Below are 19,128 nucleotides of genomic sequence, written 5' to 3'. Positions count from 1 at the left end.
ATCTGATCATGGATGGTTGTTTATTATCAAAATCTGTGTTGCCCGTTCACAAACTTTGTGAATATTTCAGGAATATTTACCACCACCATCAATTCCAAGTATTCATTTTGGCTTGAAATTTTACATTTGCATTTGCATGAACTGGGGTAGACGCTCCATATTCATGCGCCATCTTGAAATACGTTAGCTGGTAAGGGACATACAGGACATACTGCTCCGCCTTTTGCGTTTCCGCTGTCACATGATAAACTCACAGGTGCTGTTAATGCTGCTAATTGTTGCTTCCCGGCCCCGGCAAGTTTGAAGAAGGAAACATGGAGGACCACACGTATTCAAAATCCAAATGTCAGGAACAGGAGTCTTCTACTTCGCCCATAAAAAGAAAAAGGATATTGAAAAGAGCAAGAGACCGGCGTCATCAGAAAAAAAGAGTGAAGACTACCGTAGCTGTAATACTTTGAACTGCGTGGTGCGAGGGAGTTGATTGCGATATATGATCTCAACGCTAGATGGGAGAAATTCCAACACATTGGACCTTTAAAGCCTGATGGAAAAGATTGTCATCCTTTTAGCATCTACAAAAAAAATATTATTTTACATTAGTAAGTTAACATAAAACCCCCAAAGACAAACTGTTGCTGCTCTCAAGTGTCTGGACCTTATGTCAAACCCTCTGTCTGCGTGTGTGTGTGTGTGTCTGTGATTACCAGGGAGGTCATTTTGATCTGGCTGACAGGATGTTCCACAGCGTGCGTGAAGCCTGGCTCTCGGCCTCCAAACACAACATGGCCGACGTCAAAGAGCTCATCCCCGAGTTCTTCTATCTGCCTGAGTTCTTGCTCAACGCTAACAACTTCGACCTGGGTCAGTATCAGGAAACGTGGACGATAACAGCACATGAGAGCCTGAGTCGAAACAGCCCAACATAATTGAGTGCATGAATACAGTATTAATGTTCTGTCTGCCTGCTGTTGTTTGATGTACCAGGCGCCAAGCAGAACGGCACCAAGCTGGGTGACGTCATCCTGCCGCCTTGGGCCAAGGGCGACCCCCGAGAGTTCATCAGAGTCCACAGAGATGTAGGAAATTGAACCCACTCGTGACAATTTAGGTCTGAGTTTCAGTGAGTACCCATTAAACCTCTGTCTGGTCTTCCTACCTGTCCCCAGGCGTTGGAGTGCGACTATGTATCGGCCCACCTCCACGAATGGATCGACCTGATTTTCGGCTACAAGCAGCAGGGTCCGCCGGCTGTGGAGGCGGTCAACGTCTTCCACCACCTGTTCTACGAGGGTCAGGTGGACATCTACAACATCAACGACCCGCTCAAAGAGACGGCCACCATCGGCTTCATCAACAACTTTGGGCAAATCCCCAAACAGGTCAAATACTGGCTGATGTTAATATGATAAAACTACTTCTCCACGCTAGATTAATGGAACATCTACTGCCACTAATAATAGCTTTACAACTTAGACTACAATATAACTACAATATATAGTAGTACAACAGTCATAGCGCTAATGCTAGTACCACCAAAGCTTCTAAAAAAAAAAAATATATATATATATATATATATAGATAGCATCCTTAGTGTCCTTTTTACCATCAGCTATGTTTAAGCTATATTAGCAGCCGCTAACATGCTAGGGCCAGTAGCGGTTCTAGAACATTTGAAATAATGGGTGGTGCCAGGCTGGGGCCACATACTCAGACTTTAGGGGTACCAAATACACACCAAGATCTTAAGGAACACCACTGAAAAATCCATGCTGTGATTTGGTATTAAAAACTTTTGACATACAGAGTTTTACCCTCGTCAACCTTTAGACTAACTTTGGAGCATTATTTAGCCCAAGGAGGACGTTCTTAAGGTGGGCCAGAAGGGGGTGGGGGGTGTAATTATCACTACAGTCTCACAGGCTGCACGGGTGGCTGTAGTCTTTTAATTTTGCTAGAATATAACCAGACATCTAAATTGTTGTTGGTTGCTAGACAACAGCAGAAACATAGTTTTGCGCATATCCCATCCTATATTTAGGCCAGATAAAGAATAAGAGAGTTAGAGAGTTATTCATTAACAGATTCATCAGCCAAAATACTTCACAATTAAGTTTTAGCAGCTTTAATCTAGGATGCTCTTTATTTTTCAAATTGACCTACCACAGCCAACATGTATTATTATTTGGCTATTGGTAAATCTTAAGTCCTATTCTTTAGTCACTGACTGTTGATGTGTTTGTGTTTCAGCTGTTTAAAAAGCCCCATCCTCCTAAACGGGTGCGCAGCAAAGCCAACGGTGACATCGCGAGCATTCCTCCAAATTTCAACAGCGACAAGATCTTCTTCCATCATCTGGACAATCTCAGACCTTCTCTAGCACCTGTCAAAGGTACATGTGTACACACACACACACACACACACACACACACACACACACACACACATACACATACACACACACACTCAAATCTATGCATCTATCTGTGTAAGTACCAGTTAAGCCCTAACCATCCTTCTACTGAAACAGTGCCACACTCCATTATTCTGTGCAGCACAAACTCCCTAAGGTGCATGGATCCCTTCAGACTCAGATCTCATATTTCTTTGTATTACCCGTGTCTAGAGCTGAAGGAGCCTGTGGGACAGATCGTGTGCACCGACAAGGGTATACTTGCCGTGGAGCAAAACAAAGTTCTGGTTCCCCCGACCTGGAGCAAGACCTTCGCCTGGGGCTACGCCGACCTCAGCTGTCGTCTGGCTAACTATGAATCTGACAAGGTAACAGTTACAGTTATTATAACAGACACAGTTTCTCTGAGATTTTAACTTTAATATTTAGGCTATACCTACTGTATAATTTGATTATTTGATTATATATAGTACTTAGGTTGACTTCCTCATCCAGAGTAACTTGTAATGAAACAGTTCAATCTATATTTTAAGAGAGAGAGAGAGAGAGTTTTTGCTTTTCAACAATGCTACTTAATTGAAACATGGACTACTGTAGATTTCCTGCTTATTTCACCTTGAAGTTGACAAGTGAATGTTAAAAATGATTAAAGACAATGTTTCCCCCTGCTGGTGTTTGAATAAAAATGCACTTTCCTTAATGGAAAGCAGCAGCCATTACACAAGTCTCTAATGTAGTTCTTCTGATATTGGATTTATTGCCATACTCTCACTACATTTGTAAAAATAAAAAATATTGATCAGGGTGAAAGGGTTGTTTATTGAGATATAAACAAAGTTAGAGAGCTAGAATCCTCCATATACATTTCCTCACCTCTGCACCCCTCGGCCAACCAATCTCCTCATCCTAATCTTCGATCTTCTTCAGGCATTGGTGGTGTACGAGTGTCTGTCAGAGTGGGGTCAGGTCCTCTGTGCCATATGTCCAAACCTGAAGCTGGTTATCACCGGTGGCACCAGCACCGCCATCTGTGTGTGGGAGACAGGAACCTCCAAGGAGAGGGCCAAGTCACTTACACTCAAACAGGTAAAAACACAAACAAGACTCAATACAAGGTCCTGGAGCAGTGGCTTGACATTTGTTGTTGAGTCTTTGTCCCCGCTGTTTTCATCGTAGGCATTACTGGGCCACACGGACGCCGTAACATGTCTGACAGCGTCGTCAGCGTACCACATTATTGTCAGTGGCTCGCGGGATCGAACCTGCATCATCTGGGACCTTAACAAGCTTTCCTTCGTCACGCAGCTCAGGGGACACCGGGCGCCCGTCTCCGCTCTGTGTATCAATGAACTGACGGTAAGCTGCAGTATGAATTTCTTCTCTGTCACTCTTAATAAATCTAGTAATGTCATATGTACTTAAACTCCAGAACAATAAATATGAGCTAAGGAGCAGAAAGGGATCATTTACATCATGACTCATACATACTCAACATATTTTGTGTTTGTGTAGGGGGACATTGTGTCCTGCGCAGGCACATACATTCACGTGTGGAGCATTAACGGCAGCCCCATCGCCAGCGCCAACACCTTCACAGGGCGCAGCCAGCAGATCCTGTGCTGCTGCGTCTCGGAGATGAACGAGTGGGACACGCAGAACGTCATCGTTACAGGACACTCGGATGGCGTTGTCAGGGTAACCTTGCCCACTTTAAGCTTACAGAATATCATACTGATAATACCTTATTGTTCAGTCTTTTTAAATCAAATGCTGCTTGTGGTGTCTGTTGCAGACAGAAGTATTCACTTGTCAGGGCTTTTGTCCAACTTTTTGCAAGTGCATGTGTGTAGGTCCGCTTAAAACCATATAGAATATAAGACAGGTAACAATTAAAAGTTAGCAAATAGCACTGCAGAATGTTCTTATCCCTATTCCTGCCAAGTTAAAGAGGAAAGTCTGTCTATATTCGTTATGAAGAAGCTAAACTCAACTTCTACTTTATTTAATTGTGCTGTGACTTAATTTGTCTAACTTAAGTTTTAGTTTTGACTAAACTAAGCTTAATTAAATCTTGCAGTTTTGGAGAATGGAGTTCCTCCAAGTCCCAGAAACCCCTGCTCCAGAGCCGGTAGAGCCAGATGTGCCTGACTGCTGTGGTGAGGAGAAAATCGGTGAGAATTCTGTGGCAGTATTAAAGTGACATGTCCCATAACACCTTTCTTTGCCTGTGTATATTTAATTTCTTTTAAGTATTTGCACAATGAATTTTTTCACTATGGACATGTGTATTATTAAAGTTCCTCATTTTATCCATCTCACAGAGGGTGGCGAGACTCACAACGGCGATGAGGACAGCAGCGAGTCGGACGGAGACGAGCCCAGTCTGAGCCAGGAGCCCAAAGCACCACGCAACCCCTCAACAGGTGGAGGCAGCCAACCGGGCAGCGCCGTCCACAAACCCAGAGGTACTCAACCAACAGCTCCGCTTATCAACATTTACACTTTGTTGTTGGGTTCTCACTGTCAGTGATGGGAGTAACGCGTTACAAAAGTAACGCGTTACAAAAGTAACGCAATTACAGTAATGTATTCTTTTTTGCTGTAACGCAGTGATATAACACATTACTAATAAAATGTCGGTAATATTATACCCGTTACAATCTCAGTAACGCGACTTACAACGCATTTTAACCCGATATTTAGTGGCGTTTGTTTTTTTTAAGAATTCATCAACACCGCGAAACATTTCGGCACAGAAAAAAAAGTGTTATTTCCTGTTGCTGGATTCGGTGGTTGAAATGACTGCAGAGACGGATACGTTTGCGACATGGACATTATTTTCAGGAGTTATTACGCTGCGTTGAAGCGAGCTGTCCCGTCACTGTTGCCGTGGTCAGAGCCAGAACCACAGACGGTAGGCTAGGGACATCTGTGTCCTGTCAGTGCCGACAGCAATGTGACCGGGCAACTGACAGATATCAACATGTCAGGAATTAATGTTTAGTCTTGCTATACGTAATATCATTACATGTTATCAGCGGTGGAAAGTAACTATACCGTAGGCTACTTCGATTCAATTGTAAGGTGCTTTTAATTGAGTATTTTCATTTTCTCCTACTTATTAGGCTACTTCTAGTCCACCACAACGCAGTCGGCCAAGTAGGCCATTGTACGTTTTACTTAACTATTTATTTTATAGCTTTAGTTACTTTGCAGATTCAGATTAATAATACAAAATAATATGAATAAATTATGATGTATATAGTGGATAAAGATGAGACTTTGTTGATCCCGTGGTGAAATTCACAAGCTACCTGCCAAGTCATACTTCCGCTTTTATTTTGGTGAAAGTAACTCAAAAGTAACGCAAAAGTAATGTAAAGCATTACCCTTAGAGGCAGTAATATTGTAATATAACTAATTACTCTCAAATGACAGTAACTAGTAATCAATAATGTATTATATTTTGGAAGTAACTTGCCCAACACTGCTCACTGTATAGCTGGTTTTAGTTAAACAAAAGCTGCTCTGGAAACAAATTTTGTACGACTTTGTACGAAATCACGCAAAAGTTTCTCTTGCTTTGTCATTCCACTTACACCTTTTTTCTGGTCATTTTAATGTGTCTTCTATTTCCCACGTATGTTTACTGAGGATATAGACTCCCCTTAACCAGGCGTGAATCTCAATCCAGGCTACAATTCACATTCCTGACATTAAAAATCCCTTTAAGGTCCTTCAGCCCGAACGGGAGCTTCGTGGTCGATGGACAGCAGCTCTGACGACTCTCACCGCTGGTCAGACACCCTTAGCATCGACGAGAAGGACGGCTTTGTGTTCGTCAACTACTCTGAGGGCCAAACTAGGGTCCCTCACCCTCACCCTCATCCTCACCCTCACCCGACTCATCCAGGCCAGGGCTCAGTGCCACAGCCCTCCACCATGGACGCACGGACGTATAACCAGCTCAGGGCCGGTGGGTGTCCAGTGATCCTTCAATTTCTTTTTTCCTTTATTACAAGGTTAAAAATAAATATTCTGACGAGGTTTTACAGCTCTTAAGCCAGTTAGGAAAACACTACAGAAGAACAAGGGTTCATCAGGAGTTCTTCTCTGATTAAAGAAAAACAAATCCTAAAAAGTAAGATCCACTGATCTGAGGACACTCTCTTTGTCGCATTGTTTCAAGTGTTTATTTCTGTGTTCACAGGCTACAGATGGGAGCGCCAGCTGGTCTTCCGGAGCAAACTCACCATGCACACGGCGTTTGATCGCAAGGACAACGCTCAACCAGCAGAGATCACATCCCTCGCCATCTCCAAGTAAGAGAGCCGAGTGTCTGGCACCCAACTGAGAAAGATGAATTCTTTATTTTTGTGTTTGTGAAATATTCATTTGATAATCCATCTGGAGAGCTTCTTTTACACACATGATTTGCCTTTAGATAAATAGAAGATGTTTAGTGACATACTGTAGTTGCCATATTGCCAAAACTCTTACTATCTAGAATAAAATAGAATACACTTTATTGTCCCCGAGGGGAAATTTGGCTTGGGCATAGTGCCACAATCTGTTGCTTCACAACACAAACATGTAACAGAAAGAACATTCTAAACTCGGCATAAAGTCGACATAAAAACAACATAAGATCGACGAAAGCATCTTTGGACATGAAGGAAGGACACATGACTGACAATACGATAATTCAAAAGTGACTGTAATAATTAAAGCGAAAAGTGCTGGTGTATTTGTTGCACTTTTCTCTGTTGTGCTAAGAATTACTATTGAAGTTCAGCAGCTTGATAGAGGTTGGGATAAACGATAACTTAAAGTGCTCATATTATGCTTTTTTTGGCTCTTCCCCTTTCCTTTATTGTTTTATATATCTTTTTTGTGCACGTTATAGGTTTACAAAGTGAAAAAGCCCAAAGGCCTTACCATCTCCAACAGAAAACACTGTTCACAAACTGCTCCAAACAGCTCTATTGTAGTCCAGCCTTTACTTCAGAGACGAACGTGCGTCACTTTGTAACACACGTTATAATGCTCGCCTAGCTGCTAGCGTGGCACGCCCTCATACTCTGCTTCTGACTGAGTAGTAGTCCTTACCTAGGTACTGCACATGTGTGACTCCCAACAAAGATGGAACAGAAGTGCGATGCCTCACTCTGTAGCTAAAACAGAGAGCTCAACACACAGGGTGAAAAGAGGAGCTGCAGCAATGTGCAGTACAACAAATATATGGTGTTTTTTGAAAATTAAACCATGTAAACCAATTCTGATATAACCTCTAAATACAATTATGAACCTGAAAATTAGCATAATATGAGCACTTTAAGTCTGTTTAACATCTCAAACTGTAGAAACTAGCGAACACAAATCACAATTCAAATCCAGTCAAAACAAACATTTTAGACCCGGAAGATGTCCTTTCTGAATTACTCTCCTCCCTCTTTGTCTCACAAACCACCCCTGTTTCTCCCTTCCACCCTTTACCTCTCTCTGCTTTCCCCCTCTTTTAACGTCCTCTCTACAGGGACCACAGTAAGATCCTGGTGGGCGACGGTCGTGGCCGAGTCTTCAGCTGGTCGGTGAGCGACCAGCCGGGCCGTTCGGCGGCCGACCACTGGGTGAAGGACGAGGTGGTTGACAGCTGCTCCGGCTGCACGGTGCGCTTCTCCCTCACCGAGCGACGCCACCACTGCAGGAACTGCGGGCAGCTCTTCTGCCAAAAGTAAGTACATTAGCAACACGGCACACTTTCCAGCATGGCTTCTTCTACTTTTAACTTCTACTTTTACTTACTGAGGATGTGCAGCTGAGGGATGCAACGAATCCAGGATTTGGCTTCAGATTCGGCCAAATATTAGGCTTTTTGACGGGGTTCGGGCTAAATGTCATCTTGCTTGACAGCCATGTGCTCTGTTATGACCTCAGGTCACTATGGCTGCCAAGTAAACTTTTGTGGAAAAAAAAGTTGGAGGTGATGACAGCAATATTTAGAACAGGTTGGAAATGTAAGCTTTTAAAGTTTAGGTTAATAAATAACTGGCAATTCCTGTATGTTGCTAGTTGTATGTAATAGGTTGACTGTTTTTTTTAGCCATTTTCTTTATATCAAATCAGAATGCCTACACTCTTCTATGACCTTATAATCATGGTCATTGTAAACATTGTGATCACCTCAGAAAATCTGTAGCTTCAAGAGTTTATATGTACGCATATTTAATGAGATATTGCCTAATTTGCATATTTTATTTTATTTTTAAGACAAAGTGTAATACAAAGGTATTTCTCTTAATATGAAGATTAAACTGGTAGAAATGTATGAGCATATCTATAAAGGGAAAAAAGTCCCATTCACCTGTAGTGTGATAATAGTGTCACTACTCCGGGTAGAGATTTGGCACACATCCCACGTTGTTCAATGGGGTCATATTAGTCTATCACAGTTGAGATATTTTCCACTAAATGAAGTGCATACAAATCATACCCAGGACCTAGACTATTTACTTCATTAATGTGTTTACTGTGTTAATGGACTGAGGATGGGAGTAGGATTCGGTATTCGGTTTCGGATTCGGCAGAATCTTAACCAGTGGATTTGGTATTCGGCCGAACCCCAAAAATCTGGATTCGGTGCATCCCTAGTGCAGCTACATGTTTCTGATGTTTTTACTGTAGGTCATCGTCTCAGCAGAAAGTGGCAGAACTAGATGTATTTACAGGTCTTAGTGATTATCCTGTGATAATGTAGACTGAGAATGAATATATGACATTAGGCAATTGTAAGATCAATTTGGGCTCTGGAAACTTGTGACATGCATATGTTATGCTTGTTTAGCCTTTGCTTATGGTTTATTTAGTATAAGTAATAGATTAATCAATAACGATATTGCAGCTTTATACTCAACAACTTCTGTTGATATTGTTAGCTGTTATGCTCATATAAACTGGCTTTTAAAGAAGTCTGTTATGTAAATGAGATATGAGATGTTTTGGATATTGAATACATTTTTCAAAGTTCTAAAACAGGTTTTTGCTTTGTCATTATGGGGTTATTGTGTGGAAAAAGTGAATTTATTATAATGTAGATTAATTTCATGTCACAGTAAAGTGTGCTAAAACTGAAGGGGTCATTGTATATATTTGAATTTTTCTTCCATTTTTTGATTCTCACCTTTTACTTCTCAGCATCCTTCTCCTGTAAGAACCTGAATTTCCCGCCTATCGCTCTTTTTTAAAATGTCCACCTCATCTCACATTGTTCTGCAGGTGCAGTCGCTTCCAATCAGAGATCAAAAGGCTGAAGATCTCGTCACCGGTGCGAGTTTGTCAGAACTGTTACTACAACCTTCAACATGAGCGAAGCGCCGAGGACGGCTGCAGAAACTGAGCTCCGCCTCCACCCGGAAGAAACCCCCTCCTGCTGCGGACTCAGAAAGTGATGAGCATTTCATTCCTCCAACTGCCTCGTCGTTCCCTCAACACCTCTCACATATCCCGAAACGCTCTCCCTCCAAACCCCCTTCTATCCTATATCTCGTACGTCCAGTAACCACATGTACTGCAACACACCGACAGCTTGTAAGAGGAGGGAAAGTCGGCTGTCTCAGCGAACGAGGTGGGGGAAAAAAACGATGAAGACAGATTGAAAGGAAATGGGAAGAAAAAAAAACTCAATCACCACTTTTACCACCTGCACTCACCTGAAGGAAGAAAAAAAAGAAGAAAAAAAAAACAAACCTTGATTCGGCACGCTCGAATCAATCACTCGCCATTTTTGCTTTGAAACAGGGAAAACTCCTTCCTCTTTCACCGTAAGACATAACAAACTTGTTAATATTGTAAATACTTATCATGGCCTTTTTAACTGTAAGAGGAACAAACAGAACAAAAGATAAGGTCAATGAGAAAAAACAAACATATTGCCTGTAACATAGCGTTGTGACTAACCACTCCTGGCTTTAAAAACAAAAAAAGGAAATTGATTGTGTGTAGTCTGCGTCACGAGTCACGGCGAGTCCAGAGGAAGGGATATGAATGTCAATAATTAATGTCTGTGGGTTGACTTTACTAGTGAGTCTAGTTATGCAAAATTACTTCTTTTTAATTTCCTGATCATTTTTTGTAGTTGTTGTTTACAAAGTTGATTTTCTAAGTGTTGCCCACAGTGTCAAGCCATCACCATCATAAAGATTTTGTATCCTTTTTTTTTTTTTTTTTTTGCCAAATTGTTTTGATGTATCAATTATGATGATTTTCTTTTTTCTTCTTCATAATCGGTCCTTTATATGAATTCCCATTTGGAGAGTTGTTGTTGTTGTTGTTGTTGCTGCTGCTGCTGCTGTCAAAAGACTGGACCCATTATCATTTCAGATTTTACTTTGATTTTATTTTTAAACCATATCACTCAGTTTATTTCAAGATGCTTTGTCTAGGGAGAGAAAACATCATGGGTTCATCAGCTGTGAAAAAAGACAAATTAGTTACGTAATATTGCTACACATTAACTTTCCCTCATGTCTCTTTCATGTAGCCTTATTTAGTTACTGTACAGCGTGAAAGCGGCTTTTTGAATGCACACAGAAAAGGGATTTGTAGTGTATATTGTGGTTTTTATTTTCTTGTTGGTTTCTATTCAGATTTGTGGTTTGCAGACCTTCACTCCGACCCTGTGGCATTATTACAGCAGATTAGGAAATGTGGCACTCAACACACTTTATCCTCAGTCCTTTCAAAAGATGTTAAACTGCAGGAGCAGCAGCCGAGCACCTTGTAAAGAGTCTGTGCAGTAAAGAATGAAATGATTATAAGCATTGGAAAATATGTAAATAATCATTTGAGTTCATTTAGTTTAGGTGTCCTGAGATCAGTCGGCTCAAGATGTATTTAGTTGATTGAAGGTTTTGAGAAGGTCAGAGGAATTACCTGTGACAATAAATCTATGGAAGTTTAATTTGTGCCAAAAATCTGATTTTGTATATTCGTCAATGTTCACGGTTCCCACTTGTTAGGCTTTTGTTGAGTTTGCCGGGTTACTATCACTGCTGATGTGTCACTGTCCATTTTAGAGTCGTCCCATAAATTCATATAACGGACAAAAACAAAACATGGGCCATGAGAAAAAGAAAAAAAAAACAAAGACAAAAAAAATGACGAGGACAGAATTAAAGAAAATGACATGACTAGTCGTCTAATCATTATTATGTAGTCAGAAAAACAGACGAGTAACTTAAAGCGACACAAATCATGATGGACACGCTGCAGGGATAATAACAATGACCAAGCAAATACACGACAATGGCTTTTTTGTTGCTACAACATTAAGCAACGACAGTAGTTAAGCACACGTGTAAAAACAGACATATCTAACATTTGTATGTGATCACAGCATGTTTAAAATGATTGTCAATGAGACTTTTTAGTAACAGCAAGGAGATATGTAAATTCAACAGAAAGATATACAGTAACTTTTTGGCACAGATTGACCCACATGCTTCCATATTGACACATTAATATCAGGGGGTTTATATGTTTACAACAGTTTAGCAATGATACAAGTTCATAATTTATCCCCATTTACTCTGCTGGATGGCTGCTGCTGCTAGGTTTAATAGTTGAACATTAAAAAAAAAAGTGTTTTTGTTTTTATGTAAAGTCTGTACATGTTTTTTTTTTTCTGCCCTCCTCTCTCTTCATACATGTGTTAAAGTTTTTTTTTTTTTTTGTGGGCAATAACTGTGCATTCAAGTGCTGCTTTCTTTTTTTTTCCCCAGAGAGAACGGTTTTCTTTTTGTTTCCCACTCGTCTTCACAGAGTCTCAAACGTGTCAAAAAACGAAAAATAATACTTTAATATTTGCCCCTACAGCTCCCATGATGTTATAATAATAATATGCACTCTTGTTATTGATCATTCTGCATTTATGTACTGTAATTTAGTGTGCAATCATGCCATCTAGCTGAAAAGGCCATGTCGGCTTCTATCAATCAAGAGTTCTTTTTGAATCTTCACATGTACTAAAAAAAGAAAAGTCAAGAGGAATCGCAGGTTTTTATTGAATGCCGTTTTATGTTGTTATTTTAACAGAAGGGTGCATTTCACAGCGGATAAATGAACTGTACAAAGTATTTATGCAATTATAACTGATTTTAGATTTTTTTTTTTTTTTTTTAAATGATTATTTGGATTTCAGCAAGTTTTGTTACTTGTTGCATGTCTATTAACACAGCTGACTTTCTGTGTCAGTGCATTGTACATGTTTTAAGCATTATATTTTGTTTTTGGTTTTATTCTTTTTGTTCTTTGTTTTTGTTTGGCTGGATACATTGTCTTATGAGTTGTCCCTAATGACCGACTGACAGGTTTGTATACAGAGCTGGAGATCACGTTCCCAACTCTGGGTGGACTTTTCTACTCTTTATGGAGAAATTTAAGGACTAATGAGAGAAGAAGAAGGAAAAAAAAGAGAAAATCTTGGATTATTTTGGTGGTCTTGTATTAGACTGCATTACTACAGTATCTGGTGTGCAATCTGTGATAGCTGAATGTTTCTTGTATATTTGTGTTCACTACATCCTACAAGAGAAAAAAACCCGTAGAGTAACCCCCCCCCCCTTTACAGAAACAAAATGTTACAATAATGCAATAGATCTGCTACTTATTCTTTTTAATTTCATTTCAATAAATAATTGCTGTTTACCACCAAAAACACAGTCAATTCTTTTATTTTGAATTTTGGGGCAAGTTGTCTTCATGATGTGTTAGGTAATCTTTTGTAAATTGTGGGCACAAATTGTTAATGTGAGGGAAATAAAGGAATCTGCAAATTATAATGGCTGAATACGGTATCAAAAATATACATATACGGTGGCCGGGTTAGCTCAGTTGGTAGAGCAGGCGCATATACATGGAGGTGTATGCCTCGATGCAGAAGGTCCAGGGTTCAAGTCCGACCTGTGACAATTTCCTGCATGTCTTCCCCCTCTTTCACATCTAGCTGTTCTTTCCATTAAAGGCTGAAATACCCAAAAAGATATCTTAAAATATATATATATATATATATATAGATATCTTAATATATATATATATATAATATAAATTTATATTATATTAATAAATATAAAATAATATAAATTTGTACAAATTTAAGTCATTTATTTAACAAAATTAAAGTGTATACAAAACATTTTTTGAATGAAATGTATTGACTAAGGTTCATGTTTATGAATGTGAAGTAATTAACCCCATACTGTTATTTTAATGTCTGTTATAACTATCAATCCTGAGAAACAGCACAATCTGGTTTTGTTTGATGAAATCCAAAAAGGAAATAAAAAAAGGAAAAAAACAGGAAAAAGTGCACAGATAAAACACGAAAGTGGGTGATGTGTTTTATAGTTAAGTATGGAAGCCCATTTCTGCCAATGTGATGAGAAAAAAAGATCTTGTAAGTTATAATGAGATACTGTACAATCTCAAAATAATGACAAATTAATTGAGATAGTATATTTTGAGATACTAACTCATTTTGATAGTTTCTCATTATTTTTTAGAAACTGTCATTATTTTGAGAAAGTTTCATATTATTGTGAGAAACCAAGTTATTATTATTTTGAGATATTAAGTCATTATTTTAAGAAACTAAGTCATTATTTTTAGATGCTAAACTTACTCATTATTTCTCTGACTTACAGGATTTCTTTTTCATCACATTGGCAGAAATGGGCTTCCACAGTTAGCCGTTTTCAATGATATGATGATATTTAAAGGGGTCTACGTTAGGGCACCGGTTATTACTGGTAGTTACCTACCGCATGCATGAAGCAAGTCAGTCAACCAAGTATAGATTGACTAGAGAGAAAGAGAGAGAGAGAGAGAGAGAGAGAGGGGCTGTCTCCACCGCAGCAGCACCAGCAGACCTGTGTAAGGTTGAGAAACACAAACTAAGACCGGAAAATGTGTGGCTTGTACTTCAAAATAAACCTCCCCCTAAAATAAGCAATATACCCTACACTCAATGGGAGACATTGGAATTAATTAATAGAATATAGGACGGACAGGTAAATAATTGTATCATGGGCCATATGAAATTATAAATACAACTTTTGTTCTACTTTCATTCCACTGCATTTCAGAGGGAGATAATAATGTTTACTCCACAAATGTATGGCTCTATGAAAGACACATTTTACAGTAATAAAAGATAAAATACAATCTGTTAGTGATGTGGGAGGAAACATGTTCTTATTGGAAGAGATTTTAAAGACAAATATTTCAGAAGGGCTATTTTTTTACTTGAAATTTATTTTTAATATTTTTGGTAATTTACTACTTTGACATAAGTGAAGGATTCTGCTACTTGTGTTTACTCAGAATCAGAATCAGAATCAGCTTTATCGGCCAGGTTTGCGTAAACAAACAAGGAATTTGACTCTGGTTAATCTTTGCTCTCAAAGTACAACACTCACTTAACATATAAAAAATAAAAACAGAAATGACAGTAAGACATATAATACAATAGAATTTACAATTTTCAAATAAATATACAAAAGAGAGGGAAGGAATAGTGCAATATCTGATGCTTCACATAAATACAAACCTTCACCGTCACAAAATCTGAAAGTTCCTGTTTAGTGGAAGTTCTGACAATATTTAGATTTTTCTTTCCAGTGGTTGAGTTTATGGTAGGATCACAGGCAGACCTTTAAAATTGTTTCATATAATGAAAAAAAAATCTTTCACTTTATTCAAGAAATTATGTATTTGTGAGAGAACCTTGATTACTTGATTAAACCAGCACTGTTGTGTAAGAATGCTGCATTACAAGTCCTGAATACAAAAGTTTACTTAAGGAGAAGAAGAAATATTATCAACAAATTTAACAAGTAAGCCTAACCAGGACATTCTACATAAAAAGTACTTTTAATTTGAGTAATTTAAGTATATTTTGATGCTTCATACGTTTACTCAAGTAAGTTTTTGAATGCAGGACTTTGTTGCAGTTGCATTTTGTTGCAGCTGTAACAGAATATTTCTACACTGTGGTATTAGGCTACTACTTTTTTTTTTCCAACAACATTTTTATTGACTTTTAACATATCATACATATATATCATAATGTATGTATCTTTTCTTTTTCCCAAGTTGTGTTTTTTTATTCTATTATTCTCTTTCAAAGTCCACTTGGGTTACTGTCCTTGTCAAAGATTATAGGTATTACTACTTTAACTTTAGTAAATGGTCTGAGTACTTTTTCCACCAATGGATGTAGTGGTATAAACCTATAAAATAGAAACAATCAAGTACAAGTAACCTCAAAATTGTAGTTAAAGTACAGTACTTGAGTAAATGTATCTAAGTTAGTTACTTTCAACCACTGGCGCAGAGTCAGCATAGATTGAAGAATAATAATAATAAATGGAAGCAGCGTATTCCTCAGCAAAGCATTTACTTCGAAAGTAACTATCGGAAGCTGCGTGCCCTTACTTTAAATAGCTTGACTCTGGTAGGAGGGGAGCAGGGATTGGGACTGCGGTGATAAACAAACACACGCAGTGCTGTCGTTAGTATCTTGTCGAGCTCTGTTGCTACGCTTTGGCAGCACCGGATGACTTTCAGAAAAGCTGACCTTCTTCACGGACCAAGCATTAAAGTCAAGACCGGGTTAAAAATCCAGGACTTTATCTAATAAAACCCCAGGATTGGTGTCCCCTTCTTCCTCCCTCCCTCCTCCCCCCGGTGTCAGCTTATGTGACACATTAACGTCCCGGGCAGCGAAACGAGCGAAACATGACGGAGCTGAGAAAGCGAGGCGGAGGCGGAGTAGACCCTGACAGCACCGAGAATATCAGCGATAAGGTAAACTGAACCGTTACGAGTAAAAACACGACGGTTTCCCCCCCCCCGGAGACATCGCCCTCAAAATAAGTTAGTCAGGTTTGTCAGACGTTGGCCAACCAGTCAAGCTAGCTGGGTTGTCAGGTTAGCAGGGGAGCTAATTAAGCTAGTTAGTTAGCTAGCTGCTGGCTCTTGCAGCCGGGTTAATCCTGCCACAACATCAATCACGGAAACCGCTCCGTATTAAGAAATAACTTCTGTTTGGTGTGTGGTTTACGTCCTCATGGCTGCTGGGAATGTCACAATATGTTCACAATGTTATCATGGAATAGACTAAGTAATGTCATGCTCCTGCTGGTTCAGTCAGAGCCTTATTATAATAACGTTAAAGTATAATAAAGTGTCGGCTGAATATTTAGCTTCAAAGTTTGATTTGTGTAGTTGAATTGCAGCATTAGAGCAGGTGCAAGGCTTGAAAGGCCTCTTGGCTTGTTGTGTGAGAGAGAAAGGGGAAATGAGGGGTCCAGTGCTAAACAAAAAATGATTTAAAAGCCTTAAATAACATTATTTTTCAGAATCAGAACTGGAAAATGATTTATTGCCAATTAAGTAACTTAACACTCAGGCTACACGAAACATTTTCTTGGTGGATGGTGCATACATAAACATATTAAAAGGGAATAAACAATAAATGTAAAAGAAACTATAACATAATGGCCTCTTTAGCCATTTATTTGAACCACCAAATACAATATCTGCATAGTTTGCTGCATTGACTGAAATGGCATATGTCATACTTTTCCATACAGTAAGTGAGTCAATAACACATACAGATTTACTGTAAAACAGACAATTTGTGACGTTAAAATGTATTTGTATTAAAATTAGGTTGATGATTGAATTGATTCATTGTTAAGCAAGATTTCAAAAGCAGCTAGGAAATGCGAAGCGGTGCAACATTCACTTTGTTTTTAAGTAGTGATTACAGTGCAATTCCTTAATTAAGCATCAATAACAATGACACATCCCCTCTCCACTCATACTCACTTGTTCTGGAGCTCAATCAAGAAAAAAAAGTTAATTTTATTTACTTTGCCTCAGATGACTACAATCTCTACAACATAGGACACCCTCTAGCCATACACTCTCCACAATACAAGGAGAAGGGAGCCCTCTTTTAAGATTGGACATAGAACTGTACATGTATAACTTTCTGTTAATTGGAACATTTTTAGTACTTTTCATCCATGTTGGCTCAAAAGTTTAGCTTGGCAGTTCGTTCTTAAACTTGGATATATTTCATTTTGGTGGTTGAATGTAGAACGTTCAGGCAGAACGTTTGCTGTCTCCAGCTTCAACCGTGATGCTTTTCTGTTTTGTCATTGTTAATTAAATATCTTTGGGTTTAGGTACCATATTAGTCTTCCCCTCAGTGGGACTGTTTCAAAGGTTAGACAGAGTCAACCCCACCTCCACTCATGCGTCCTACCACCAGCCCCTGTGTAATGCATGCAGGGGGCGTTGAGTAATCCAACCTGGCCCACTGAATAACTCATCTCGCAGAGAAAAGAGCTATCTCACCGGTATCACTGATACTCTGAATAATGTCTCTGAAACTGTGCTAAGGAGTTTAACATGGCCCAGAAACTCTGCAGACCTCCATTAAATCACATGTGTGCTACTGTATGTTTGCTTTACACAATGTCACCTATTTGGGAAGTGTGCTGTCACAGTAACCAATTTCCATATTACCTTGATGCCTGAAAGTTTGAGTTTTTTTCCACTGGATATTCCTGGCAAACATCTCCAGAAAATTCTCTCCAGTTTTGTTTTTTCAGTCAAAGATACTTAGTTTACTGTTATAGAAGATGAAGAAAACCACTAAATATCCACTTTTTTAGAGAATGGAACCAGTGAATTTTGGGCATTTTTGCATGAAAATGACCTAAATGATCATAATTGTCACAGAATTATTTTCTGTCGATTGCTTAAACAATAATCTACTAATAGTTTCATCAGAAGTAGGTTTATACATCACCACATCAAACAGCCTTTTTATAGAGTCAAACATTAAGATTGTGAAATCCCCTGTTATATAGGGGTGTAACGGTACGCAAAAATCACGGTTCGGTACGTACCTCGGTTTTAAAGTCACGGTTCGGTACAGTAAGGGAAAGAAATGCAAACATTAAACTGCAGGTTGTTTATTACTATAAACTTTTTTTAACAATTTGTTAACACTTTTTAATAAAATATAATAAATAAAATATATATAAAATAAAAAAGAATAAAAAAAATACTGCTGCAAAGTTCTCCACTAAATAAAATACTCTGTCTCAAACCAATATCACATAATAAAATATAATGAACTAACTATGGATTACAGTGCAGCATTATCAATCCCAGCTTGTCAACAACCGAGTATGGTCGTAGATCAGCTGCTATAAAAACACCAATTGCTTTCGTTATTGCGTTGGCCCGATCGGAATTACCAGCAAAGGTCTGTTTAAATGCCAACGGGAGCTGCGTTTGAATTACGGTCGTTTTTTTCCTTGTAGTAGTGATGTTCACACTCGCGTGATGCCTTTTCAAGTGCGTTAACAAGTTTGAAGTGTTGCCAGAAACATACCCGATCATTCCTGAGCAACGTCGGCACACTGCTTTCGTCTTATCGACTAGTCTTTGTCCGTTGACGGATTTCACTGGGAAACCGAAGCGTTCCCAAACAGGAGACCTTAATGATATGGGTGGCTCTTCATGCTCCGGCTTGTCCGTACTGTCTATGGGCTTGTCTGCATTGGCCATGACGCTAGCTAGCGAGAGGCTGGGCTAAAGCGTGCCGTGTATGTTGTTGTACAGCGCGCGGTGTGTGA

The 19,128-nt window shown here is 39.1% G+C and overlaps 2 protein-coding genes across 10 annotated transcripts in view; both read left to right on the top strand.

The window, feature by feature from the left end:
- wdfy3 (WD repeat and FYVE domain containing 3) overlaps nucleotides 1-12,034 on the top strand; it is a 110,972-nt gene extending 98,938 nt beyond the window's left edge. For all 7 annotated transcript variants that reach the window (XM_035997339.1, XM_035997345.1, XM_035997333.1 and 4 more), the window contains 14 exons: nucleotides 711-864; nucleotides 988-1,079; nucleotides 1,170-1,382; nucleotides 2,251-2,392; nucleotides 2,627-2,781; nucleotides 3,341-3,499; nucleotides 3,590-3,769; nucleotides 3,926-4,108; nucleotides 4,491-4,584; nucleotides 4,735-4,878; nucleotides 6,147-6,389; nucleotides 6,624-6,735; nucleotides 7,950-8,147; nucleotides 9,689-12,034. In XM_035997339.1, coding sequence (XP_035853232.1) covers nucleotides 711-864; nucleotides 988-1,079; nucleotides 1,170-1,382; nucleotides 2,251-2,392; nucleotides 2,627-2,781; nucleotides 3,341-3,499; nucleotides 3,590-3,769; nucleotides 3,926-4,108; nucleotides 4,491-4,584; nucleotides 4,735-4,878; nucleotides 6,147-6,389; nucleotides 6,624-6,735; nucleotides 7,950-8,147; nucleotides 9,689-9,809 — 2,190 coding nt within the window. In that variant the 3' untranslated portion in view covers nucleotides 9,810-12,034. The remainder of the gene's footprint in view (nucleotides 1-710; nucleotides 865-987; nucleotides 1,080-1,169; nucleotides 1,383-2,250; nucleotides 2,393-2,626; nucleotides 2,782-3,340; nucleotides 3,500-3,589; nucleotides 3,770-3,925; nucleotides 4,109-4,490; nucleotides 4,585-4,734; nucleotides 4,879-6,146; nucleotides 6,390-6,623; nucleotides 6,736-7,949; nucleotides 8,148-9,688) is intronic.
- Nucleotides 12,035-15,923: 3,889 nt separating this feature from the next.
- cds1 (CDP-diacylglycerol synthase (phosphatidate cytidylyltransferase) 1) overlaps nucleotides 15,924-19,128 on the top strand; it is a 35,121-nt gene continuing 31,916 nt past the window's right edge. For all 3 annotated transcript variants that reach the window (XR_004105969.2, XR_004105968.2, XM_031305198.2), the window contains exon 1: nucleotides 15,924-16,276. Coding sequence is in view for 1 of the 3 variants with exons in the window: in XM_031305198.2 (XP_031161058.1) it covers nucleotides 16,208-16,276 (69 nt within the window). In the remaining 2 variants the exon portion in view is untranslated. The remainder of the gene's footprint in view (nucleotides 16,277-19,128) is intronic.

Source organism: Sander lucioperca, chromosome 2, assembly GCF_008315115.2.
Source record: "Sander lucioperca isolate FBNREF2018 chromosome 2, SLUC_FBN_1.2, whole genome shotgun sequence".
Taxonomy (NCBI): domain Eukaryota; kingdom Metazoa; phylum Chordata; class Actinopteri; order Perciformes; family Percidae; genus Sander; species Sander lucioperca.
Note: the sequence above shows the minus strand (reverse complement) of the source record. Positions and strands in the feature narration are given on the sequence as shown.